General features: G+C 42.7%; 1 protein-coding gene across 3 annotated transcripts in view; it reads right to left on the bottom strand.

Annotated features, from left to right (window-relative positions):
- Positions 1 to 27,288, bottom strand: part of OGDH (oxoglutarate dehydrogenase) — a 90,709-nt gene that overhangs the window by 16,485 nt on the left and 46,936 nt on the right. For all 3 annotated transcript variants that reach the window (XM_023517739.1, XM_012809972.2, XM_023517740.1), the window contains 6 exons: positions 11,879 to 11,994; positions 6,082 to 6,236; positions 5,718 to 5,864; positions 5,003 to 5,093; positions 4,429 to 4,608; positions 572 to 700 (listed from right to left, as the gene is read on the bottom strand). In XM_023517739.1, coding sequence (XP_023373507.1) covers positions 572 to 700; positions 4,429 to 4,608; positions 5,003 to 5,093; positions 5,718 to 5,864; positions 6,082 to 6,236; positions 11,879 to 11,994 — 818 coding nt within the window. The remainder of the gene's footprint in view (positions 1 to 571; positions 701 to 4,428; positions 4,609 to 5,002; positions 5,094 to 5,717; positions 5,865 to 6,081; positions 6,237 to 11,878; positions 11,995 to 27,288) is intronic.

Here is a 27,288-nt window from a genome sequence, read left to right as displayed (position 1 = left end):
AAAATTTAAAGGCTTCATAACATTCTTCACCACTTAGATGTACTATAATTTAATTATATATTCATAATTTTTATAACCCGCATTTAAATTTTTATTTTATAAAATATTTCATGGCTCAGCAGCTAGGGTGCCAGCCACATACACTGGGGCTGGTGGGTTCGAACCTGTCCAGGGCCTGCCAAACAATGACAACTAGAGCAGTGCCTGTAGCTCAGGGGTTAGGGCACTGGCCACATACACCAAGGCAGGCTGGTTTGAACCAGGCCTGCTAAGCAATGACAACTGCAACAAAAAAAGTAGCTGGGCATTGTGGTGGATGCCTGTAGTCCCAGCTACTCAGGAGGCTGAGGCAAGTGAATTGCCTAAGCCCAGGAATTGGAGGTTGCTGCAAGCTGTGAAGCCATGGCACTCTAGTGAGGGCGATAAAATGAGACTGTCTCTGCAAAATGTTTTCTGTATTGTACAAGTTTTTACAACATATTTTTATAATAAGAAAATAATGAATGTGCTGATTCAGAGATGTTCTAAGTAACAACCATAAGTGGCAAACCCTCTGTCTGGTGCAAGGTACCTGGTTGTTGACGACCACATGCACCGTGCCATGAGTTGTGTAGGATGGCAGGTCGCTGAGGTGGAAGGTCTCATAGACAATGCCTTGGCCAGCAAACGCGGCATCTCCATGCAGCAGGATGGACATGACCTGAAGACACCAAAGGAGATCCCTAAATCCAACATGTCCTAATACCAAGGTTACAAGGCAAAGAGAGGAAGTTGTGTCATGATTTCTTTCAAAAAATAATTTGTTTTAGATAATTTTAAAGACAGACAAAAAGGAGAAAGGACCCCCAGGACCCTCCTCCCAGCTCAATTTGCTAGTTCCCTGGTGTGTCTTTTCCACACATATGTACTCTGTCATCCTCCTGTCATTGTCTGTTTTGAGCGAGTGAAAGACAGCCACAGACCCAATTTCTCCATGGGTTTCTCTCCAACAAGATCACTTAGACCTTCCTCTCCAGGAGCGGCACTGGCTCAGCCACTGAGCCTAGACTCCATGGGGGAAGGATGCACTGGCTGCCACGTCTCTTCAGCTCCTCCCATCTGCAGCGGCTCCTCATCTTCCCATCTTCACACTCTGACAAGCCTTGGGTACTCATTTGGGAAGGACACACTGCATTAGCTCAGGTAAACTCTGGTCACCTAGATAGGCCAGTGTCTGCCATTCTCCCTATAACTCACCATTTTCTCCTTGGCAATGAGTACAGTGGTAATATTTTGTGAGGAGAAACTTTAGATTCTGGGCTAGGTGTGGTAGCTCATGCCTCTAATCCTAGTACTCTGCATTGCCTGAGCTCACAAGTTCAAGACCAGCCTGAGCCAGAGCAAGATCTTGTTGCTAAAACCGGCGCCTGTAGTCCCAGCTTCTTGGGAGGGTGAGATAAGAGAACTGCTTGAGCCCAAGAGTTTGAAGTTGCTGTAAGCTGTGATGCCATAGCACTTTACCGAGGGCAACAAAGTGAGACTCTGTTTCCAAACAAAAAAAAAAAAAAAGGAAAATATATTCTGTTTCTTCTCAAACCTCCACTCCAGCCGTAGCATCACTGACAAGGGCACCTAAATTAGCCCTTTGGATGGCTGATAGATGGCAAACACCAATTTTTGTTTCTCCTACATTTATTAGGTGCTATTCTCTGCAAGGAAGAACTTTCCCTCCTGTCCCATTTATATATTTGTATTAACAGAGACTCATAGTTCCTATTTTATTTGATAGTTTCTATGTAACTCATCAATATCGCTGGTTATTTTGAGGCTCACATTGTTCCAAAAATGGGGGAGGGAGCTCCTCCCAGCAGCCTCCTGTGTCCTCTGGACAGGTCATCATGAGCATTCCCTGCCTTCTGGCACAACAGAGCATTGCAACCTTATGTTATGCTGTCCCTGCTCAGCCTTGGAATCAGCTGTTTCTCTAAGGATCCTGGGTTACTCTAACAGACAATGGGATTTAAGACCAATATTTGTGTGTTCACTGCTACTAGGATATCATCATTTCTAGGCCCATTCAAGATACAGCTAGAAAACATGTGTGCATATACATGCACACACACACGGGGCTATTTCTGTGATTGTGTATATGTAATAAAACTATGAGTTCATACTGATACCTTCAAATTCCAATTCAACACTTTCCTAAGCCACCTCCTTTCATACCTATAAATATCTCCCACAGCTGTGACACACTCTGTTCTCATCTCTTTAGACACGTTTACCTACTTGCTCAGTGTCCCGTGCACCAAATAGGAGAGCCCTTCGCACCTCTACTCCTTGGATACACAGCCTATGCTTCTCCAAACTCTGTTTCAGGGTTCTCCAGAGGGAAGCAGTAATAGGATGGTAGGGTAAGGAGAGAGAAAATGATTATTTTTTAAAGAATTGGGCTGGAACCAAGGGAGGACCTGATGTTGTGGCTTGAGTAAAAAGGTCATCTTTGGATGACCAGCAGAATTCCTTCTTCTTTGGGGATCTCAATCTTTTTTTCAAAGTCCTTGAACTGATGGGATGAAGCCCACCTATATTGTGGTGGGTCATGTGCTTTACTTAAAGCCCACTGGCTTAAATGCTAACCATCTAAAAAATGCCTTCACAGCAACCAACATCTAGACAGGCGTGTGGCCGAACAACTGGGCACTGTGACTGAGCAAGCTGATATAACACTGCCTATGGGCCTGCTGACCTGCGCCTCCCTGAGTTGTCATCACCAACCACCCTGGTCCTCACTAACGTGTGAAGTCTTCCTTGCAAGGGAGGGTCCGGTCCATGATTTCCTTGTCAGAGACAAAACCTAGAATTTTTAAAAAATGGAACCACACATGTCTTGCCTTTTGGTGAATGTGATGGATGTTCATTAGAACAAAAGGACATGGGCACATGCATCTGGTTTGCTCAGGGTCTCCTGTACAGCTCTGACACAATGCCCAGATTGGCTGCCTTGTTGACTGTAGAAACCACTGATATTTCATCTTTTCCCTGATCCCCACAGTGTGTCATTTCTTCCTGCAGATACTTTTTAGTACAATCGCAGTCTTCTGATGATGGACACTTGGAGTTAGTCTCCTCATCCTGAGATTTTCCCTGAGCTTCTGGTGACATCATATTGCTACTGCCTTGTCATACTACAGAGAAGTAGCTGGCTACAGAAATCTCCTCTCACAGATGTGAGGAATTTCCTTGTGTCTGATGGCATGACCCTTGTAGCCTGACACATGTCTCTGGCAGGGGCAGGTTCTCCTTGCTGTAGGTTGCACTGTTGCAGTGAGTACATGCTTTCATGGACAAACAGCCCAAAGGCCACATTAACACTAAGCAGTCAGTGTTCACAATTACACATGAGGTTGTGGTATGACCCCAGCTGCACTTATAGAAAGTATGTAACTTTTCTTGAATGCTGGGAGTTATGTAACACACACTGCAGCTCCCTGAATTCTGGATTTAACAGAAATCCAAGGGTGTCAAAGTAGCAAGAACAGGCAGAAGGCTGAGCCTGCTGCTGATCTGGCTGAGGACATGTAAGGGCTTGGGGCAAAATAAGGAGGAAGCTCAGAAAGAGGAACTGGCAGCTGTCCGCATCAAGGCAAGGGCAAGCATGTGACCACACAGTGTGTGGACATGAAAACAAAGGGACTGACAGCCCAGAACTGGCTACATGCAGATTTGCAACCTCCAACTCTTGGGCTTACACGAGATTCTCTTGCCTCAGCCCCCTGAGTAGCTGGGACAATAGGTGTCTACCACAATGCCAGCTTTTTTTTTGTTATTGTTGTTGTAGTTGTCATTGCCATTTTAGCAGGCCGGGGTGGGTTTGAACCTGCCACCCTCGGTATATGGGGCCGGTGCCCTACCCATAAGACACAGGCACCGCCCCCTGGTGCAGTCTTTAACTCACGATTGACTGTGGCACAACTGGAAATGCTGAAGCAGGACCCCTCTCACATTTGGAACCTGTCCCTGTGACTCCATCTCTTACGGAATTGTCATCTCCTACCCCAGCTAGCAGCGAGCCCGTTTCTCCTGATATTTCTCAGTGCCCAATTTCTGCTTCAGGCTTAATTACACTTTTCCTCACAAAGATTCTCCTCTTTTTCAGTGGAAATACCTCTTTGTGCACCAACAGTAATTGCAAATCTGGCTCCTCTATAGACATATGACAGCAAAGGCAAATTCCACATCTAGTTCTGGCAATTACAACTTTGAAAGAAGGCATATTTATAAGCAGGACTATTTTACTATTGTTAGTCTTTTAAGTTTGTTTAGAATATTTTGTTAAACTCCAGAATTGTACCACATGGGCTCTGGGCTGCATCAACAACTGGAGCCCCATGTTGCAATGTGGGGCCAGAGGGACCTGCCTCACAGGCCTCTCTCCCAGGGCCTTACCTTTTTCCCTTCGGTGTCCCCGCAGTAAAACTGTTCAGCTTTAGTCTTGCCCATCACCACAGGGTCTGCAGCCTCAAGGTGGGAAGGGTTGGCCACCAGGGACAAGGTGATGTTCCTGTCAGTCACACGGTTGATCCTCCGGTGATACATGCCCAGGTGATACTTCACATCTCCAGAGCCCTGATGGGGTAAATGTTGAGTCCAGGTCAGGGAGATGCACACTCTCCATGACAGTGCTTTTATATAGGATGTCTACATTTTGGACCTTGCCATTAAAGGATGGGAATTCCTTTGCCCAGATTCACTCCTACCCAGGACATAGGGAGACATTCATCTCCTTGGCCAGAGGGGACATCCTCGTGCCCAGAGGACTGTGGGGCTGCTGGGCCTCTGACTGAGAGATGAGACACTGCCACTTCCCTTGTTCCAATGTTGAAATTCTTCCAAGGAAGGAAACCCATAAATGGTACAGAAGAATGGAGCCCCTGGTAAGTGGTTCCGAGAAACAAGTGCAGCCAAGGGGCCTTGTGTAGGCTGAGAATATGCTGAGTGTATCTCTACATGGGTGCCTTACCTCATCAGCTGCCTCCAGCTTTGAATCGAACTGACAGAAAATCTGCTCCAGCTCCTTCCTGATGACATTCGCAAGCACATTCAGACGCCCCCTGAGACATATCAGGGGAAGTGGGGTGAGCAGAGCCTGGGTTAGGCTCTTAAACAGCAGGAAAAGTTGCCGTCAGCCCCTCCCCTTTCCCAAGACATAGTGCTTCTTCTCTAAGAATAGCTGTGACCCCGAGCTGATGTGAGCATAAGTGGGACCCTGCCTGCTCAGCACCCAAGGCCATAACGTAGTGGGCAACAGAAAGTGCAGAAATACTATGTGCCCGTGGCTTCTTCAGCCCCTCCTGCCTCCCTGTGCCCCACCCTGAGTCCTGAGATCTTGGCCTCCCTTTCAATGTTAAGGAAACAGCTTTCCTTCCAGGTCAGACCCTGACAAGAGCATCAGGGTTTAGCTATTATAAAAATGCAATGTAAGGTCAAATGCCAGTGTGAAACCATATGCGGCCTTAGCTGTGACAGCGACTCTGCGGAGTCCTCCAGAAGCAGAGGATTTGAGAACCCTCTGCAAAACAAGACACCCTCACATATTCAATGAGTCCAGGTTCACAACTGGCAACAGAGGTGCTCTGTTGAGCAACAATGGTTGCTCACCCAGGGCCCCAGCCTGGTGCCTCTTTTGCAGCCCACAGGCACGGCAGAACACCAGTAGGGCATGTTCCTGGCAGTACCTGTGAGGCATGCCCATGATCACGTAGTCCACTCCATTCTCACTCGACTTGTCAATGATGGTCTTAAGGGCAGGGATCAGCACCTCACAGCCTTCCAGACCAAAGCGCTTCTCGGAGGACCATTTCCGCTGCAGAAACTCCTCAAATCTGCATGGGGAACAAGCCACCTTGAAGAGTTATGTCACCAGGGCCAGTCCTAAAGTCATACTCTCCTGAATGACAACAGGAGACTCTCAGAGGCTGATTGTACTTGCTTAGTGGTGGCTCTTCACATGTGTGTGGATGCACACAGGCCCAAATAATACACTTGGGGCCATTGCTTCCCTGGGAGCATATGCCCTATGACCCTGGGCCAGACTCATACCTGGTAGATCGCACAAGCCTGGCTAGCAGGGTCCGCTTCTCCTCATTGGTGAACTGCATGATCCCGGGGGTTTCAAACTTCTGCCGGATCCACTGGCACTGCTCCAGGTCATTGATGAACATGAATTCCACCCCGATGTGCTGGCAGTAGGCCATCTATTCCACAGACACACATAGGCAAGGGGACTTCTAACCAAGTTGGCTGAATGCCCATTCAGCCAGACGGTAGGAGAGGGGCAGGGCAGGGCAGGGCAGGGCGGGGGGGGGGGGGAGGAGGTTCCTTCTCAATTCCACCTGAGCCAGGTAACCAAGGAAACAGAAATGGAGGGGGTGGCAGGCCAAGGCTTTCCTCACAGGGCCACGAAGTATTCCCTTCAAGAACCTGGATCACTCACGAGAACCTCCTGCCCTCCAGAGGCCAGGCCAAGAAACAACCCTAGTACCACTCCATTACTTTCATAGCAAAAAAACATAGGCCATATCAGCTGTGGGACTGAGTCCCTCTCCAGGAAAGGCAGGCTGTCCTCAAGTCAGACCTGTGCCTACCGTCCCTATCAAGAAGGCCCATGTGCTGCCATGGGCTCAAAGGCCATTTAAGATTTGCACAATTTTTAACTTCTACCTTTATTTTGGAGACAGGGTCTCTCTCTGTTGTCTGGGCTAAAGTGGAGTGGTGTCATCATAGCTCATTGCAACCTCAAACTCTTGGGCTCAAGTGATCAGCTTGGCTCAGACTTCCCAGTGCTGGGACTACAGGTGTGTGCCACCAGGCACAGCTAATTTTCCTGTTTTTTTGGTAGAGAATATTAGTATGTTGCCCTACCTGGTCTTTTTAACTCCTGGCCTTAAGCAATCCTCCCACCATGGTCTCCCAAAGTGCTAGGATTATAAATATGAACCACTGTACCTGGACAACTCCTACTTTTTAATAAATGACTCCTACTTTTTAATAAATGTTGTTCTCAGCAACAAACAAGCAGGATTGCCCACATGACTAAAGTAAGGGTCCTGAGCAGACGAGTATTTCCTTTACTGGGTCCACACCCCAAGGCTCAGGAGAAGAGGAGACAACCGAGAAAAGAAGAGAAAGATTTCTGAGAGGAGGCTCTGGGCTCTCAGAAATCCATGCTGCAGAGGCTCAGGGCTCAATCTGCACAGCGTCCTGGAGGACCAGAATGAGGGTCTAAAAGCACACTCCAAGTTAGCTAGAGTAAAAAGGAAATGGGCCCCGCTGTGGCCACAGAGACACTTTAAAGACCCTGGAAACAACTTTAACTGTCTGTATAGCAGTCACTACTGCCAGAGTACTCAGAGCATTAAGTCCTGCTCAGCACCTCCTGTCCGTGACCCCATCTGGTTTTCACAATAGACAACTGTCAGGGCAGTTAAAGGAATTTCCAGATCTGAGATCAAGTCTCTGTTCTCAGCGGGATGGGGGTGGGGTGTGGGTCTTCCTACACACAGGCCACATGACCATGAAACAAAGCAAACTTTGCCTGAACCCAAAATTACGGTTAACTGAAATATGCTAGTTATCATCCTAGTCAACAGAAGGAAAGTCTGCTATTGGGAAAGAGAAAATCCTATTGGGAAAGATCCTGGTATTTAAGGTATTCCATAGCAGATTTGGAGGGAACATCCAAACCTCAGGATGAAATTTCATCCCCAGTGCTGGAGGTGGTGGGGTCTAACGGGAGGTGTTTTGCTCTGGACAGATCCCTCATGAACAGATTAATGCCCTCCCTCAGAGGTGAGTTTTCACTCTATTATTTCCAAGAACTGGTTGCTAAAAACAGCCTGGCACCTGCCCACCCCTTGCTTCCTCTCTGACTACATGATCTCTGCGTGCTCCCCTCCACCTAAGCAGAAGCAGCCTGAAGCTCTCACCAGATGCAGATACCCAATCATGAGTTTTCCAACCATCAGAATCATGAGACATATAACTTTTTTCACTATACTCAGCCTTAGATATTTCTTCATAGCAACACAAAATGGACTAGGACAACAGTAAATCATACTTCCTAATGACATCAATGACGATAAAACTTTTAAACTGGATGCACAAAAAGTGCACAGTGCACAGTGTGCATTAGCTCCCTGTCCCTAGTATTATAGCCAATAATATCTCCTTTTACAGACATTTAGGGAACCACAGTGCCTGACCAACAAGCAGAAGAAAGCATATTTCTGTAGACACCTGTTCAAGAAGGCATGGCTCAGCATGGCTATTCATATGAACAAAGACGACCCACCGTCCCTTGGGTCCACGTCAGAGTTGCCAACCCAGTGACTAGCTTCCTGTCTACTCTTTGCTGTCCTAGTCCTAAGTGACTTGCTGGGGAGAGAAGGAATCTTCCTTTCATCACTGCTGCTGTCCACGAATGCAGAGGCAGCAGAACTATGCTGCCAAGGCTCTACCTGCAGGCCCTGTGCCTTTTTATACTTGATGGGGGCAGAATTCTCATTATTGAAAAATTAAAAGCTCACTGGAAACTGTTCAGTTAAAACCTCTAGAAATCAGTACCTCTCCAACATTATCCACATGATGTTGGCTATTAAATTGAAGATATAGTTACTAGCCCCTGCATCATGTTTTGTTTTTCCTGTTCTTGGCTATATTTCAAGGAGAAAGGGGAGCAAGTTTTAGGAACTGGGTTTCTCTCTCTAAAGAGACAAATTTCAGGAAGCCAAGAGGTCATTTCCTTTAATGTTTTAAAGAGCTCTAAGTTGACCACTGTGTCATGTGACTAAAGGCTTAAATTGTAGCTGATTATGCCAATCTAACATACACACATATGGTGTCAAGTACCACTATCAGGCAAGATGCTGAGGAGTTTATGCAAATGTCTGTAAACTATTGTGACAACAGGATCTTCTATGCCTGGGTGACTCTGGGGACAGGAGTGGTTATGCCTTGTGGGGTCCAGGTCCAACTGTCCCAGACAATAAGAGCCAACTCCAGGGCTCTAACATCAACTGGGTTGAAAGGGAGGCAGATCTTTAACATGCTGTAGGTTCTAAATCCCTTCACATGACAAAATCAGGACTACTTGGGACTCAAGATTCAGAGAGGAAGTTAGCCACAAGGTACATTACCACCCCTGCCCTGATTCTGCTCTTTGGGAAGAAAGGTGCTGAAGGGGCCCCTGAGAGGAGACATTGTGGCCTGCTATGGAGATGGCAACCCTAGGGGAGCTTTCCAGTGAGACAGCTTAATAATGAGCTGCTGGGCTCCCCAATGGGGCTCCTCTGAGGTAAAGGGGGCTGTGCAGGCTGGTCTCGTGAGATAGCTGCCCTAACAGGATCAGATATAGGAAATGCACTGAGGGAGTGGGGAGAGACACACAAGCAGCTAAGTAATGTGGGGGCAGGGCCAATACCACGAGAACTTCTACAACACAGTATCCAACAGAAACATAATGTGAACCACATGCAATTTAAGTTTTCCTTACAATAACAGATGAGATTAATTTTCCTCTTTGACTCAATATAGCAAACATATTATCTTTTAAATATTTAAAAGTTATTGGGCTGGGTGCAGTGGCTTATGCCTATAATCTTAGCACTCTGGGAGGCTGAGGAAGGTGGACTTCCCTGAGCTCATGTGTTGGAGACCAGCTTGAGCAGAGTTAGACCCTGTCTCAAAAAATAGCCAGGTGTTGTGGCGGGTAATCCCAGCTACTTGGGAAGCTGAGGCAAGAGGATCACTTAAACCCAAAAGTTTGAGGTTGCTGTGAGCTATGATGCCACGGCACTCTACCCAGGATGACAGCTTAAGACTCTGTCTCTTAAAAAAAAAAAAAAAAATATATATATATATATATATATACTTAAACTTTTATATTTATATTTAAATATAAATGTATATATTTAAAAGTTAGCCAGATATATGGCACATTACAAGTGCTCAGTAGCGACAGGTGGCTAGTGGCTCCCATGAGGAACAGGGCAGAACTGGAGGTTATGGCTAGTGTGGTGATGCTGGTGCAGATAAAGATGCCAGGAAGGATTAACCCTGATCACGCCTTCTCACTGACCACCCTTGCCTGCTGACCTCTCCTTCTTATGCTGACACATAGGTCCAGTTTCTTTTCTTTCTTTTTTTTTCTGAGACAGAGACTGAAGCTGTAGCCCTGGGTAGAGTGCTGTGGCATCACAGCTCATAGCAACCCCCAACTCCTGGGCTCAAGCGATTCTCTCGCCTCTTCCTCTCAAGTAGCTGGGACTATAGGTGTCCGCCACAATGCCCAGCTATTTTTGGTTGCAGCCGTCATTTTTGTTTGGCGGGCTGGTCTGGATTTGAACCTGCCAGCTCAGGTGTATATGGCTGGTACCTTAGGCACCTGAGCCACAGGCACCAAGCCATAGGTCCAATCTCTACCCCTTCTCTCCCATAAGCCCAGAAGTGAGGAATGCAGGTAGTAAAGCAGCTTCAGGTTGAGATGCTGACCACACTGTAGGATATTTAGTGTACTTGTCACTAACTGCAGAAAATGCCACCATCTAACACTCAGATCTTTTCCTGCCACTCTGTAGGCAAGTGTTGAACCATCAACAAGAGAATTTCAAGTTAAACCTCACCAGCAAAAACAGCAAGGGCTCGTACGTGGAGTGGCAGGGGATTCTGACTTTTGGGACCTGGGCTGTGATTTGGTAACTGAGGTTTCTGAAAGCTCCCCACAAGGTTCTAATGTCCAGCCATGAGAAGATAGCCTCAGAGAGTACTGTGGCCAGTGTGGTTCAACACGAACTTGCTGGGAACTGTCAGGTGCTACCTACAGATTCAGAGTCTGCATGATAGGCAGAGTCCAGACAATCTGTACATTCAATGTTTTAAAACAGAGTCTCACTATGTTGCTTTTCTTTTTTTAAGAGACAGAGTCTGATTTTGTTGCCCTCGGTAGAGTGCTGTGGCATCACAGCTCACAGCAACCTCCAGCTGTTAGGCTTAGGTGATTCTCATGCCTCAGCATCCCGAGTAGCTGGGACTACAGGCACCCGCCACAATGCCCAGCTATTTTTTGGTTGTTGCAGTCTGGCCAGGGCCGGGTTTGAACCCACCACCCTTGGTATATGGGGCTGGTGCCCTACTCAGTGAGCAATAGGTGCTGCCCCAGTACATTCAATTTTCAGGGGCTCCATTCCAGAGTATTTTCTTAGGCTGTTTTATCTTCCACGAGCAGTAGTACGTACTAGTAATAGCTAACACTTGTCATGGACCTATCATTACATGCATTCTTCCTTCTGGAATGGATATCAAAGTTACCCTTCTACTAAGGGAGGCTACAATTTGCCCAGGATGGAAAGACTAGAGACACAGGCTACCTAACCCCAAAGCGATGTCTCTTATCTGCTATCTATAATGTGTGTATGCATGAAAAAGAGTTCCCTGGTATGCTCAGCACTAACAAAGTCCAGAAAGGAGAGGGAAAAAGGAAGTAAAGCCTAAGTTAGAGCAGAACGGAGGGAGAGAGGGGAGGAGCCCTAGCACTTGGCTATGCAAGGAATAATTCCTGGCTTGGGACCTGTTCGTCAGAGCTGACTTTCCGGGGAATGCCATACATCTGATATAAACCCTCACCTGGATTTGAAAACAGAATTTTGTATCACTCTCTGTGACTGATCACAAAAACATACGTTTCTATCTACAAAACAGCAAAAGAAAAAGTTCTCTCTCACAATCTTTAAAAGAATAGGGCCAAGAAAAAAAAAAAAGAAGAATCTAGTCTTAAGGCCATCCTGCTAACAGGTTCTGAGCAAGTTCAATAACTTTTCTGGAAACTGTACCATGTTCTTACCTCTAGCCGACGAATGATTTCCCGCAGAGGAAGTGCTGACTCCTGTCCTCCGATGAAAGTCGTGGTAGGCAAGTGGAAGACCTTGTCAAGGTCAGATTCATCCAGACCGTAGAATCCTGCAGGGTGATGTGGGCAGGACAAGCAAGATGAGGAGAGATAGGGAACAGCCATGCAGGGAATCACAGTTTATGGAACGGGGAAGGAACTCCCCAGGGGAGCAAAATGAGAAAAAGAAAACTATATAAAAAATCCCTGACATATGTGAAAATAGGTAATATTTTACAGCCAGAAACATAAATTTTAGCAATAAATTAAGCTAAGAACATTACTGGCTAATTTAAGGCATATTATTAGTTCAGCTCATTAGTTATTCATAATGTAGAGACTAATTTTTTCAAGGTCCCAAAGATAAAAAACAATTTTGGGCAAGGGAAGAGAAGGCCATGAAAAGCCATGGGGTTAGGTCAACTAAAAAATCAAATAAAAATAGTTAAGGAGAGAATTAAAGAAGAAAATGAGGAACTGATAATAGAATAGCAGATCATATATAAACATGGTGAATGAGAAAAGGCTGGGGGACTAAAAAGTGAGGAAGGAACAGTTTACCAGTAGCCAAGCAGTCTGTTAGAGAGCTGCTGGACAGGGGTCCAACAGTGGGCAGCAGAACAGTGTGCAAATAGCCTCTGGCCTCTGATTAAGGGTGGTCCTCTTCTCCTGAAATTCCCAAACTACACTTTCTAAGCCCATTCTACAGGCAATACTTGGCAGCCACAGATCTAACTCTCCCTTCTTCCCAATCCAGTAACTCCTCAAGAACTAAGTAATCACTAATGTTCTCTGGAGCACTAGCTATGAGGAAGATGCCCCCCTTTATCTTAAAACATTTTTCAAACTGATAAAGAGTAACGATGGAAGGGCTTTCTTTGGCATTAAGTTTGTTTCATCTTGCAATAATAGTCAAAGGGGAAGACTGGTAAATGACACCGTATGTTCTTTTTTGGGTTTGGCACTTACCCTGACATAATACATCACTTAGAGTAGAGCAAAGAGCACAGTTCAAGAGTCACTAGCACTTGAAAATCTTACACCAGCATTTTCTCAGGCTCCAGGAATGAAAAGTGAACCTGTAAATAAGTATTCTACAAAGTTTCCAACATCTAACTAGACAAGATGCAATATTCTCATTGTTTCCTGGCCAAATTAAGTGTAAATAAGAGCCACCGTGAGACATAAGGGTCCACTATGGAATTAATATAGTAGTTTGCCAATGCAACTGTGTATTCAGGTCCCTTGAGAGATTTGTAAAAATGTATGTTTCCAAGCTCCAATTCTGGTATTGAATCAGTCTGAAAGTGGGCCCAGGATTCTGCCCAAGTAACTCTGATTCAAGCTGGGTTTGGGAGCTATAGCTTTTATTTATCTAATGCTGTAGGTAAGTTTTAAGTCTTAAAAGCAAACTGTGTTTTCCAAGCTTTGTTTTATTAAAATAAAAGAAAATCTGGCTTTTTAAAGCTGAAGGGTGGCAGTAGAAGCTTTGAGCTACTCACCCATTTTTCCTGTTAGTCTGTCAATAATAAGAACATAGCAATCACCTGGGCCTAGGTAAAGCATGTGACTTTTGTCATTTACAGCCCAAGCTTTGGGGCAACAGCCCTATGGTATTTATGAAGGAAAAACAAAATCACTTTTGAGAAATGAAATGAGTTAATGAAAAAATTCAGGCCAGTGGACCAGAGGATCCAATTAATGTACATTTTGTTAGAAAATATTTCAACTGTGGCATTAACTAGTCAGGTATATCTCTGTATATGAGAACTGTATACTGTTCGTTATCTTTCAGCATGACAATGCTGTGAAGTATAGGCCTGCAGACATCGTTAGGCTTTTCATGTCTATCACCTCAAATTCACAGTTCTTAGGCTATACTGTTGAGCCTCAGAACTATCTGCCACGTCTAGTGCTTTTAGACGTTTGAGAAATCTTCAGATGTATGCTTTGGGAAAGGCAGACATTTTTTCCCTCTTCCTCCTGCTGAAAGTACAACTAAAAACCTTAGACATAGTAAGTAAAATAAACATAAGACAACCCTGAAAGATAGAAAAAAGAATGCAGACCAGTCAGGGAGGTCTTAAGGAAAACTACAGTGGAGAGTTCCCTGGGTTTTCTCGTTGCTGCTAATGCCCCAGACTTGAGAGCAAAAAAAACAGCAAACCCCAAACTATAAGAAGTGCATTTGATGTCGAAACCCCGACAAAAGCTGCTCTCTATCCAAAGGACCAGCAAAAGGATAGCCTATCAAGATAAAAAACCTTGGCTCAACACCTGTAGCTCAGTGGTTAGGGCAATGGCCACATACACTGGGGCTGGCAGGTTCGAACCTGGCCAGGGCGGTTGTGGTGGGTGCCTGTAATCCCAGCCACTTGGGAGGCTAGGCAAGAGAATTGCTTAAGCCCAAGAGTTTGAGGTTGAGCTAAGCTGTGATGCCACAGCACTCTACCGAGGGCAACACAGTGAGACTCTGTCCCCCCTGCCCCCCAAAAAGATAAAAAACCTTTTAGATAGTAAGTAATTGCTCTACTCCAGCCAAATACCACAAAAAATACTGAGGCCCCACACCCACTCTCACCAGGCTATAATGAGTCCAAGCCCCAAACTCATCTTTGAGATTTTAGGTAAGACCCAAAGGGGAGGCCAAAATGTCCTCCTCTATGGGAGGTAATCCATCAGACCCCTCCCACTACCCTAATACTAGTGGAGACATGAGGGGAACCAGGACTTCCATCCCAACTGTAGTAACAAGATGGTGCCCTCCCCTTTCTACCAGATAGTAGTGTCCAGATATAGTCTGCTATAACAGAAGATTTAAATGAGATCCTGACTATCATAATGTGTCCCCAAAGTCTTGGTTTCAATAAAATATTTATAACAACAATAAAGAGTATCTCAGACTGAATAAGAGAGGGTAATCAACAGATATAACCATGATAACAGAGATGGAGCCATCATAAAACAATTTCAAGGAGCAACTATGAACACAATGGAGACAAAGTGAATAATGGAATACAAAGCCTCAGCAAAAAACTGAAGGGCCAAACAAGTATTGAAAAAAAAAAAAAGAATTTTAATGGATAGGCTTAATGGCAGAATGAAAGGGCAGAGAATCAATGAATCTTAAGACAGAACAATAGAAATTAACCATTCTGAAAGAAAGGAAAAAACTGAGCACAGCCTCAGACATATGCAGATACTAGACTATAACAAGATTTTTTTTTTTTTTTGAGACAGAATCTCAAGCTGTCACCCTGGGTAAAGTGCCGTGGCATCACAGCTCATAGCAACCTCCAACTCTTGGGCTTAAGCAATCCTTTTGCCTCAGTTTTTCTTTCTTTCTTTTTTTTTTCAGTAGAGACTGGGTCTTGCTTTTGCTCAGGCTAGTCTTGAACTTGTAAACTCAGGCAATCCCCCCACCTCGGCCTCCCAGAATGCTAGGACTACAAGCGTGAGCTACTGTGCCTGGCCTACAACAAGATATTTAATACATGTGAGTGAAATTTCAGAAGTAGGAGAAAGAAGTTACTTGGCTTAAAAGTTCTCAAATATTGGCTTGGCGCCTGTGGCTCAAGCAGGTAAGGCACCAACCACATACACCTGAGCTGGTGGGTTCGAAGCCAGCCCCGCCTGCCAAACAATGACGGCTGCAACCAAAAAATAGCTGGACACTGTGGCAGGCACCTGTAGTCCCAGGTACTTGGGAGGCAGAGGCAGGAGAATCGCTTGAGCCTAGGAATTGGAGGTTGCTGAGAGCTGTGATGCCAATGCACTCTACCCAGAGTGACGGCTTGAGGCTCTGTCTCAAAATAAATAAATAAATAAATAAAAATAAATAAATAAATAAATAAAAGTTCTCAAATATGGCAAAATACCCAAACCCAGAGATTCAAGAAGCCAAGTGAATCCACTGGATATGCTCAAAGAACTCAAAGAAATGTATGCCAAAACACATCACAATTAAGCTTCTGAAAATTAAAAACAAAAATGTTGAACACAGCCATTGTAAAATGACACCTTGACTATGGGGATAAAATGATTTGAATGACAGAGGATTTCTCATTAGAAACCAGAGGCCAGAAGGAGTGGCATACCACTTTCCAAGACCTAAAGAAAAGGATTTTGTCTAACCAGAATCCTGTATCACCAAAAGTATCTTACAGGAATGAAGGGGAAATAAAAAAAGATTCTCAGAGGAATGAAAATTAAGTTTGTCACTAACAGACCTACCCTAAAAGAATGGCCAAAGGAAGTTCTCTAAATAGAAAGGAAACAATAGAAGAAGGAATCTTAGAACACCAGGAAAGATTATGAAAAGCAAAAATCTGGATAAATATAAGAGACTCTCAATCTCCTCTGGGTCTTCTAAATTATGTTTGATGGCTGAAGCAAATTTATAATAGTGTCTGATGTGTTTCTACGTGTATTTAGAGAAACTTTTTAAGACAATTACATTATAAATGGAGAAGGATAAAGAGATAAACAGAGGTAAGGTTACACACTTAACTTGAACTGTGTAAGTGATAAGACCAACAGATTGCGACAAGTTATATCTACATAATGTAATAATACCTACAGCAAGCACTAAAAAAGCTATACAAGAGGATATACTCAAAAATACTATACATAAAGATAAAATTTTAATATATGGATTTACAATCCAATGGGGGACAGGAAAATGAAAGCAAAGAAATGAATAGAAAAGAAGGAAGAAAATGGCAGCAAATCAACAAATATATTAAATATAAATGATCTAAATATGCCAAAGAGACAGATGAAGTGGATTAAAAAACCCCCCAACTAGATGCTTATCTCTAAGAAACTCACTTCAAATATGATATAAGCAGGATGGAAGTAAAAATATGGAAAAATATATCATGTAAAAACATTAGTCAAATGAAAGTAGCAATAGCTATATATTAATATTGAATAAAATAGACTTTATTTATTTATTTATTTATTTATTTGGCTGGGGCTCAGTTTGAACCTGCCACCTCTGGCATATGGGGATGGCACCCTACTCCTTTGAGCTATAGGCACCACCCAAATAAAATAGACTTTAAAGGAACATTAACATTACATTTTTCTAGGTTTTTGGAGTAGGAACTTAGATTACTGATTATTAGAGACCTTCTCTTTTTCTGATGTATGCTATGGAACATAGCACTCCTGTACCACAGAGCTGCAAAATATGTGAACCAAAACCTGACAGACTAAAACAGAAAGACAAATTGCACATTTATAGTTGAAGACATCAATGCCCCTCTCTCAACAACTGATTGAAACACTAGACAGAAAACCGTCAAGGACAAAGAAGAACTTGGCAACCAACCAAAAGCACATAATTGATATTTACATAACACTCGTCTCAACAACAGCATTCTTTTCAAGTACTCATGGAACATACACCAAAACATACAATATACTGGGCCACTAAAAAAAAAAAAAAATCAACAAACTTAGCAGAAATTACACTAAGTGCATTCTACAATCACAATAAAACCAAACAAGAAAGAATTAATAGAAAGGTAACAGAAAGTCTCTCAATAAGAAACTAAATAAGAAACAAAAAAAGTCAAACTGAATGAAAATGAAAAGATAACAATACATTGGATACTTTTTCTTCCACTCTTGAGATACTTTGCTAAGAAGAATATTTTCCAGCTCCATCCATGTAAACATGAATGTGGTCAAGTTTCCATCTTTCTTTATGGCTGCATAGTATTCCAAAAGTATCCAATGTACTCAGCCCTACTATTCTATAACCCAATTTTAGCCCAAGAATATGGGGAAAGGAAAAAGGGAGGGGAGGAGAGGGGGGAAGATGGGTGGAGGGAGGGTGATTGGTGGGATCATGCCTATGATTTATCCTATAAGGGTACATATGAATCTTACTAAATGTAGAATATAAATGTGTTAACACAACAACTAAGAAAATGACATGAAGGCTATGTTAACTAGTTGGATGAAAGTATTCCAAACTGTATATAGAAACAACCCACTGTACCCCATGATAGTATTAATGTACACAGCTATGACTTAATAAAAAAAAAAAGAAAATATGACAATATATCAAATTTGGTGAGACACCTAAAGCAGTACCAAGATGAATATTCATAGCAGCAAATGCATACATCAGAAAAAAGAGAAAGTTTCTAATAATCAATAATCTAAGTTCCTACTCCAAAAACCTAGAAAAAGGCAAAATCCACAAGCAAAAACCAATAGACAAAAGAAAGAAAATAATGAACAGCAGAAATCAATTGGGTTGAAGACAGCAAAACAAGAGAAAAATCAATGAAACAAGATGCTGGTTCTTTGAAAAGATCAATGACATTGAAAAAAACCTTTTGCCAGACTGACAAAAACAACAACAACAAAAGAGTACAAACCCCATCAATATCAGGAACAAATCAGGATTCCAGATATCAGAAAGATAATAAGGGAACACTATGAATGACAATATACATCTAACAACTTAGGTGAAATAAACCGTTGCTAGAAAAACACAAACTACCATTACCCAGTAGAAACAGATAATTTGAACAGTTAAGAATGACTAACAAGGAAATCCAATAAATAAAAAGCTCTTGAAAAAGAAATCTAGGAGATGGTTTTGCTGAAAAATCTTATCAAATGTTTTATTATTATTTTTTTGAGACAGAGCTGTCCCCCTGGGTAGAGTGCTATGGCATCACAGCTCACAGCAACCTCCAACTCCTGGGCTCAAGTGAGTCGCCTGCCTCCGCCTCCCAAGTAGCTGGGACCATAGGCGCCCACCACAACGCATGGCTATTTTAATTTTATTTTTTTTTGGTTGCAGCCGTCATTGTTGTTTGGTGGGCCTGGGCTGGATTCAAACGCGCCACCTTAGGTGTATGTGGCTGGCGCTTTAGCCACTTGAGCCACAGGCGCCGAGCCATCAAATGTTTAAAGAAACATTAACACCAAATTATACAATCTCTTCCAGAAAACAGAATAGGAGGAACACTTCTCAATTCATTTTATGAAGACAGAACTATCTTGATAACAAAAGCAGACAAAGTACAAAAGAAAACTACAAAATATATAGCTATAGCAATATATAAACAGGATTATACACTTTGAACAAAAAGGGTTTATCCCAGTATTTCTAGTTGGTTGAATATTTAAAGCTTGATCAATAAAATCTACTACATTATCTTTAAACCTTCTATATTAAAGAAAGATCATATGATCATATCCAGAGTTGTAAGAAAAAGCTGGACAAAATTCAATACCTATTCATATAATAAAAACTATCATAAAAATAGGAATAGAGGAGAATATCCTCAACTTGATAAACAGCATCTATAAAAAATATCTGCAGCTAGATTATACTTAATGGTGAAAGAATGAATACTTTTACCCTAAGAAAATGGTATAAGGCAGGGTTCAGTGGCTCACACCTGTAATCCTAGCACTTTGGGATGTTTCAGCTCAGGAGTTTGAGACCAGCTTGAGCTGAGTAACACTCAGTCTCTACTAAAAATAGAAAAAAATCAGTCAGGTGTGGTGGTGGGTGCCTGTAGTCACAACTACTTGAGAGCCTGATATAGGAGGACTGCTTGAATCCGAGAGTCTGAGGTTATTGTGAGCTATGATGATATCACAACTTTCTACCCAGGGCAATAGAGTGAGACTCTGCCTCAAAAAAAAAAAAAAAAAAAAAGACATAAAGATATCTACTCTCATCACCATTTTTTTTTTTAATTGTTGGGAATTCATTGAGGGTACAGAGAACCAGGTTACACTAACTACACTGGTCAGGCAAAGTCCCTCTTATGAATGTGTTCCTCCCCCCAAAAGGTAGCTCACAGTAACCTCAAACTCCTGGGTTCAAGTGATCCTTCTGTGTCAGCCTCCCAAGTAGCTGGAACTACAGGTGCCTAGCACAATGCCTGGCCCATTTTTCTGTTTTTAGCAGAAAAGGGTTTTCGCTCTTGTTCAGGCTGGTCTTAAATTCCTGAACTCAAGTGATCCTCTCAGTTCAGTCTCCCAGAGCGCTAGGATTATAGGCCTGAGCCACCACACCTGGCCACTCTCACTCACCACTTTTATTTAACATGGTATTAAAAGTAGTAACTACTCCAATAAGGCAAAAAAAAGGAAATAAAAACACACACAGACTAAAAAGGAATAATTTCCTATTTTCAGATAACTGTTTATATAGAAAATCTTGAGGAATCTATAAAAATAGTCCTAGAATCAGTAAGTTTATCAAAGTCTCAGGATAAAACATAAACACAAATATCAACTGCATTTCTATATACTACCAATGAATATATGGACACCAAAATTAAAAGGAAATAATACTTAAGTGTAAATCTCACAAAACACATGTGGAACCTAATGCTAAGAACTACAAAAAGGTAATGAATGAACTCAAAGACGAGCTAAATAAATGAAGAGATGTACTATGCTTATGGATTGGATGGAAACACAGTAAAAACTTGATCACAATGTCAGCAAGGTGGCCAGTGACAGTTGTTCATACCCACAATTCTAGCACTTTGGGAGGCTGATATGGGAAGAATGCTTGAACCAGGAATTTGAGGTTGCATTGGGCTATGATGGTACCACTATGCTCCAGCCTGGGCAACAAAATAAGATTCTATCTCAAAAACAAACACAAAGGCTGGGTGCAGTGGCTTGCACCTATAATCTTAGTATTCTGAGAGGCCAAGGCAGGTAGGATCCTCTAGCACACAAGTCTGAGATCAGCCTAAGCAGGAGAAATACCCCAGCTCTAATAAAAAAAAAAAAAAAACTAGCCAGGCATTGTGGTGAGTGCCTGTAGTCTCAGATACTTGGGAGGCTGAGGCAAGAGGATTGTGTGAGGCCAAGAGACTAAGGTTGCTGTGAGCTATGAGGATGCCATGGCACTCTACTCAGGGGGACAGAGTGAGATTGTCTCAAAAAAAAAAAAAAAAAAACCCACAAAAAAATCTAAAACAAAAAACAGGTCAGCAAGATCTTATGTAGATGGAGACATGTTTATTCTCAAATTTATATAGAAAGAAAAAGGTCCTAAACTAGTCAAAAGCAATTTTGAAAATAGAACATAAAGTTCAAAAACTACAGTAATCAATATAGCGTGGTACTTATGGAAGGACAGACATACAAATAAGAATAGAAAATCCAGAAATAGATAGAACACTGAGACATAGGCCCACATAAATAAGTTCTGCTAATTTTTTTTTTTTTTTGGCCAGGGCTGGGTTTGAACCCACCACCTCCGGCATAGGGGGCCGGTGCCCTATTTCTTTGAGCCACAGGTGCCGCCCAGTTCAGCTAATTTTTGAGGAAAGTGCAAAGGCAACTCAGTGAAAGAAGGACAGAATTTTAAGCTAATGGTGCCAAAACAACTAGACATTCACAGGCAAAACATAACAGTAAAAGAATCTTGATATAAAGTTCATAACCCATATAGAAATTTACTCAAATGGATCCTAGATTTAAACATAAAAAACCAATGAAATACAAGGCAAAACTTTTGGAAATAAAACCTTTAGAAAAATATGTAGGAGAAAATCTTTGAAAGAGTTCACAGACTGAACACTAATTGTGATCCATAAAAAGAAAACTGATAAACTGGACATCATCAAAATTAAAAAAGTTTGCTCTGCAAGACTCAATTAGGTGTGGCATAAAAATAATCTAGTCCTACAACAGATGAATGGTTAAAACAATTATAGTACTACTACACCAGGGAAAATACTCCACTATTGATACACAACCGACAACCTGGAATAATCTCTAAAAAAATTATGCTGGTTGCAAAACGTCAGTCCCAAAATGATTCCACGTGTATAACATTCCTGAAATGACAAAGAACACAACAGTGGTTGCCAGGGTTAAATGTGATGATTGGGACAGCAGGGAATAGATGTGACTATAAATAGATGTGGCAAAACATGAGGGATCCTTGTGGTGACAGATACTCAGAGTAAATGCAGTGTCTGGTACAATGTACTACAACTTCACAAGATGTCACTATTGGGGAGATTGGCCAAAGGGCATAAGATCTCTCTGCAATTTCTCACAACTGCCTATGAATCAACAATGATCTCAAAATAAAATTTAAATTAGAGTCTCACAAGTATTATGAGTAAGATGGAGGAAAAAGAGAATTGCTTAAAGAAGTCAGAGTGAAAGGAAAAAATTGGCCACCAAGGTGGATGATAACAGGCAGATGATTCCCCAGCACCTCAACTCTGGATTCTGCAAAGGTGGTCTGCTCAGAAGCAAGGGGCATCAAGGATTACTGGCAAGTTTTTACTAAAACTTCAGTTATCCTTCAAACATGTAACATTTTGGAAATAAGTGTCCAAAATGCTAAGTAAGCACAATCTGGAAGAATCCAGAGTCCAGTCAAGCTGGAGCATAGGAAAAACCACCATGCAGAGCTGAACGTGGCCTCACGTTGCCAGCTGGCTACAGTAGAAGCTGAAGGTGAGAGCTATGCGAAGATGGAAGTCATAGTGAAGCAATGGTGAAGCACAAGTGAAAATGAAAAATGCTCTTCAGAACACAAAATGGACAGAAACAAAATGACACCATGTAAGTAGCTCAAAAACATATTTCAAAACAATTAACAAACTTAAAAACACTTGGCAGAAGTTTCATCAACTTTCCCCAAACTGCATGCTAGGAAAAGCTGCACATCCTATTGAAATGAAGTCCTCAACTCTGGAAAGGTGAAAAGCTCATTATTTTCATACCTCCTACTGTTAGCATTCGAAGTCGTTCCTTGAAAACTGCAAGATCTGAGAAGCAGAGTGGGGTAGCATGGGTGAGCGCAGAAGGAAAAAGACAGGTGAGAGTTAGTTTAAAAACACCCAAAACACCAAAATCCTACACCATTACTGCAGAAATAGATAAAACATAAACACTATCACAGAGACACACACACCAAAGGAGAAGTGGGTAGGTTATGTGGTCAGGGGATGAATTCATGAGAGCTATTTTGTTAAACATGGAAATTGTGCATAGAACAGCTGGAATGAGACAAATCAGAAGTAGGGGGGCCAGCTGCCCTGACACTGGTTAGTCATCAGGCGTTTGAGAGTTCCTCATCTGCCTACCCTCAAGAAGTGGCTGACACAGCGCTCTTCTGGAAAGTTGCGTATACCCAATCTAAACTACTGTGGGATGAAAAACTGAGGAAAAGAAAGTGGAAAAGCCTCATTTTTAGAGCAGTCATTTCTGAGGACTAGATTCAGGCAGTACATTAGACTCTAAATCCTAAGATTCTGAAGAATTCTAAAGAATGGACAGGGTCCTTGGTGTACCTTCACAAGAAGGAAAACTAGAACAGAAGAGCTTGGTAGCTTAGCTGAAAATAACCCCAAAGCCACAGCTATACCTGCAGACTACCCATTTCCCTCCACCTGTAAACTTTTCACTTGATTTCTACCATACCAAAAGCTTTCTTGACCAGTGGTGAAGATCAAGATGTCTATCTGGATACACAAAGTGTGTTCCTGACCCTTTGTTGCCTGGGTGCGTGGACCTGAAGGATGGGGTCAGGAAGGCAGGTGGCAACAGGGATACAAAGAGGGGCTGATGGCTGAGCACTTCCTTTGAAGCGATGGTAAGAATTCTGAATCAGAAATGACCCTAACAAGCAGACCTGCTCTCTAGACTCTCATGCTGGTGGAGGCACTCTAGGTAAAGCTCTGTCTCTTTCCCCTAAGGTACAACAGCATGATCTATGAAGATCTTAGAGCCAAGTGACTCTTAGGACAACAGAACACATAAGTCCTGTACAAGAGTTTCAATGCTTTGCTCAGGACAAGGATGAAGAATCTTGCCTTTCTCCTTCATTCTTGATTGTAGAATCAAGACATGAGACCGTGTCAAGTAGTCATCAGCATGTGCCCATTGCAGCATGTGCTCCACTGTGGGCCCATGGAGCTCCACAATGTATGTTGACCACTCGAGAGCAGTCAGAAAAAGACCCACACAGGGGAAGGCCTCAAAGGGTACCTCAAATGCTCATTCTCATTAAAATACAATTTAAGGGGTAGCACCTGTGGTTCAAAGGAGTAGGGTGCCAGCCCCATATACAGGAGGTGGTGGGTTCAAACCTGGCCCCAGCCAAAAAACACGGCAATAAATAAATAAATACATAAATGGAAAAGCTTAGCCAGACACAAATTAAAAAAAAAAAAATTAAAGGCAATGTGGTATAATATTTACATTCTGGGTACTCAGTATGTGGATGCTTTTATTTCTATCTGTACTTTGTGTTTTTAAAATAAAAGGCGAACAAAAGACACAAACCAAAGAAGAGAAAAAGAGAAGATATTCTGATTGTCACAATTTATAGAAAGCACAGAGATTTTCTGCACTTGAGTGCTCTGAGGCAGGGATGTGACATCATGAGCTAGCTGGTCTACCTATTCCTGAGCATCTACGGTCAAAGAACCCTCTCTAAGATATAATATCTGCTTGGTCCAGGCCTCACTTCTCTCAAGGGTGACCTGATATTCCTCCATGATTTCAACCCCGTACTGTAGGTATGTGCTGGGCTCAGTTGTGCCCTCCTGAGTCACTCAGGCAGTCTCATTTCCAGCTCCTCAGTTACCTGCAGTACAGCACGCTGCATTCTCAATCACCCTGAAATTATGAAAGTTGATTAAAAAAATCAACTCTATTTTAGCTTATTCTCAGCCATCAAGGGAGCAAACCAGAGAGCTCTAGAAGGTCAGGGTGACATGGGGGAATGTTGTCATTGTTTATTGTACTGTTAATGATTCCTACAAGTTGTAGGAGAGTTAAGAATTCATTTAAGTAGCTGAAATTCTGCCTTATTTTTGGACTTTTAAATTGACTTTTTAACTACTTAACTCAAGTTCATTTCCTAAAAGTAATAGGAGGAATTTGTAAACATCAATGGTAAACACTTTCCTCCTGTTTATTTAAAGAATGTTTTTAATTCACCTTATGTTTAAATCTCACATTAAAGTACATCTCAATCATTTTTTGTCTATATGAGAAGTTATACTATAGAATTTATATAGAAACCACAGACAATGGCATTTTTAAGTGGGGATCTAACTCAAATGCCCTATTTGAAAGATAAGAGAAATTTGAAGGTAAACGTTACCAGGAACCTTTTGCATCTTGGGCTGAAAACTTTCTCTCCTTAACCCAAACTAAACAAGGAATGGATGACTAACATAGAATGCAAACCCTAAAGCAAAAATAGAACATCTTAGTTAAGTCTGCAAATCAACCTTTGTCTAATTAAGCAAGGTTTGGTAAAAGGAATCCACTGAACCTCACTAGGTGTCTGATTCGACTCGTTTGTGGTTTTGGTGCCAAGGAACCTCACTACGGAGTGTGGGTGATGGGAAATATATGTTCAAGAGAATTCATGTTGGAACTCTCAACTCTCTTTCCCAAGAAAAAATGGGGTCTACAGTACAATCTGGCACCAATTAAGATGTGCTTCTGGGGATTTACCTGAAAACTGACCCTCAAAGTAAAATTTTGTTGAAAAAGGTATTTCTGGTCTAGCCATCAATTACCTGCACAATTATGAAACATAACCCATATCTAATCAAGACATTGTTCTAAGGGCAACGCCTGTGGCTAAGTGAGTAGAGTGCTGGCCCCATATACCGAGGGTGGTGTGTTTGAACCTGGGGCCGGCCAAGCTGCAACAAAAAACTAGCTGGGTGTTGTGGCAGGTGCCTACAGTCCCAGCCACTTGGGAGGCTGAGGCAAGAGAATCACCTAAGCCTAAGAGCTGGAGGTTGCTGTGAGCTGTCACATCATGGTACTCTACTGAGAACAATAAAGTGAGACTATGTCTCTAAAAAGAAAAAAAAAAGAAATTGTTCTAAAATTAATTTTTAAAATTTTAAATAAAAATAATTACTAACCCACCATCTCAATATTTTTGTTGCATTCATAAGAAGCTCTATGTGCACGCATTATCTGATGATAAATCCCACCATCCTGGGACTATTTAGGTGGAGTTCTGTGTCTGCTGAGTTTCTCATACTGACAAAAGCCTAATTGTTAATACTCTCTCCCGTGTTACTTCAGAAACCAGGAGAATTTCTGAGAATTGATAGGTGGGGTCCTAGGCTAGTATTTGCCAACCTTTCAAAATTGGTCAGAAGAGATCAGAACTCAGTGGAAACCGTACCAGATATTCACTTTACTTAAAAAACTCAGAGCAGACAGAACCCCCCTGCTTGCACTGCTAATCCAATAAGCCTGCCATGCAGGTGCTCAGTGGGCAAAGTGTGTTCAGGGCAGCAGCATCAATGCCTCTTGCGAACAGCTTTGCTGACACAGCTCCTGCCCTCATTGCTGCCCCTTGCCTGGAGCTTTTCCAACAAATGGGTGGAACACACTTTGCCAGAAACACCAAGGACTATATTCAAACATAGGGGTGTGATATTTCTCTAAAGAGAAGGAAAAACTATGTGCATCCACATAGAGAAGGGAAGTGGGCTGAGTAGAGGAATGAGAACAATCTTAGCTCTCCAAAAAGATGGGATGCAATGTGAGACACCACTGCACATAGTCCATGACCTGTCTCCACATTGGTCACTGCACGACCAATTAGCCCACCCCCATCTACTGTGCAGCAAGGTGAGTGGTTCACTGCCCCATTCCTAAACTGTTGAGCAATTCTGGGAGCCCCAGATCCCCCCCCCCCAATACAGAACGTTCACTTCTTAGTTTACAAGTCCCTATATGAGGCTTGGTGCCCGTAGCACAGTGGTTACAGCACCAGCTGTACACTGAGGCTGGCGAGTTCGAACTCAGCCTGGGCCAGCTAAACAACAATGACAGCTGCAACAAAAAATACGAAGGCATTGTGGCAGGCACCTGTAGTCCCAGCTACTTGGGAGGCTGAGACAAGATAATCACTGAAGCCCAAGAGTCTGAGGTGGTTGTGAGCTGTGATGCCACATTACTCCACTGAGGATGACATAGTCAAACTGTCTCAAAAAACAAAACAAACCAAGTCCCTGTCTGAGATGCTATATGGCTTCCTTATCATTTGGGTACAGCCCAGTCTTCACTGTTACTAAATCCTGTGTGATCCTGGCCTTCTTGCTTGACCTCTCACTTCCTAAGTTTATCTCATTACCAGAGTTCAGCAGATACTCAACTTAAAAAACTGTTAATGGCAGGCTCGGCGCCTGTGGCTCAAGCGGCTAAGGTGCCAGACACATACACCTAAGGTGGCGGGTTCAAATCCCCAGCCCGGACCCGCCTAACAACAATGATGGCTGCAACCAAAAAATGGCCAGGCGTTGTGGCGGGCGCCTGTAGTCCCAGCTACTTGGGAGGCTGAGGCAGGAGACTCGCTT

The sequence above is a fragment of the Otolemur garnettii genome, unplaced genomic scaffold (genome assembly GCF_000181295.1).
Source record: "Otolemur garnettii isolate 467f Iridium unplaced genomic scaffold, OtoGar3 scaffold00119, whole genome shotgun sequence".
Lineage (NCBI taxonomy): Eukaryota > Metazoa > Chordata > Mammalia > Primates > Galagidae > Otolemur > Otolemur garnettii.
Note: the sequence above shows the minus strand (reverse complement) of the source record. Positions and strands in the feature narration are given on the sequence as shown.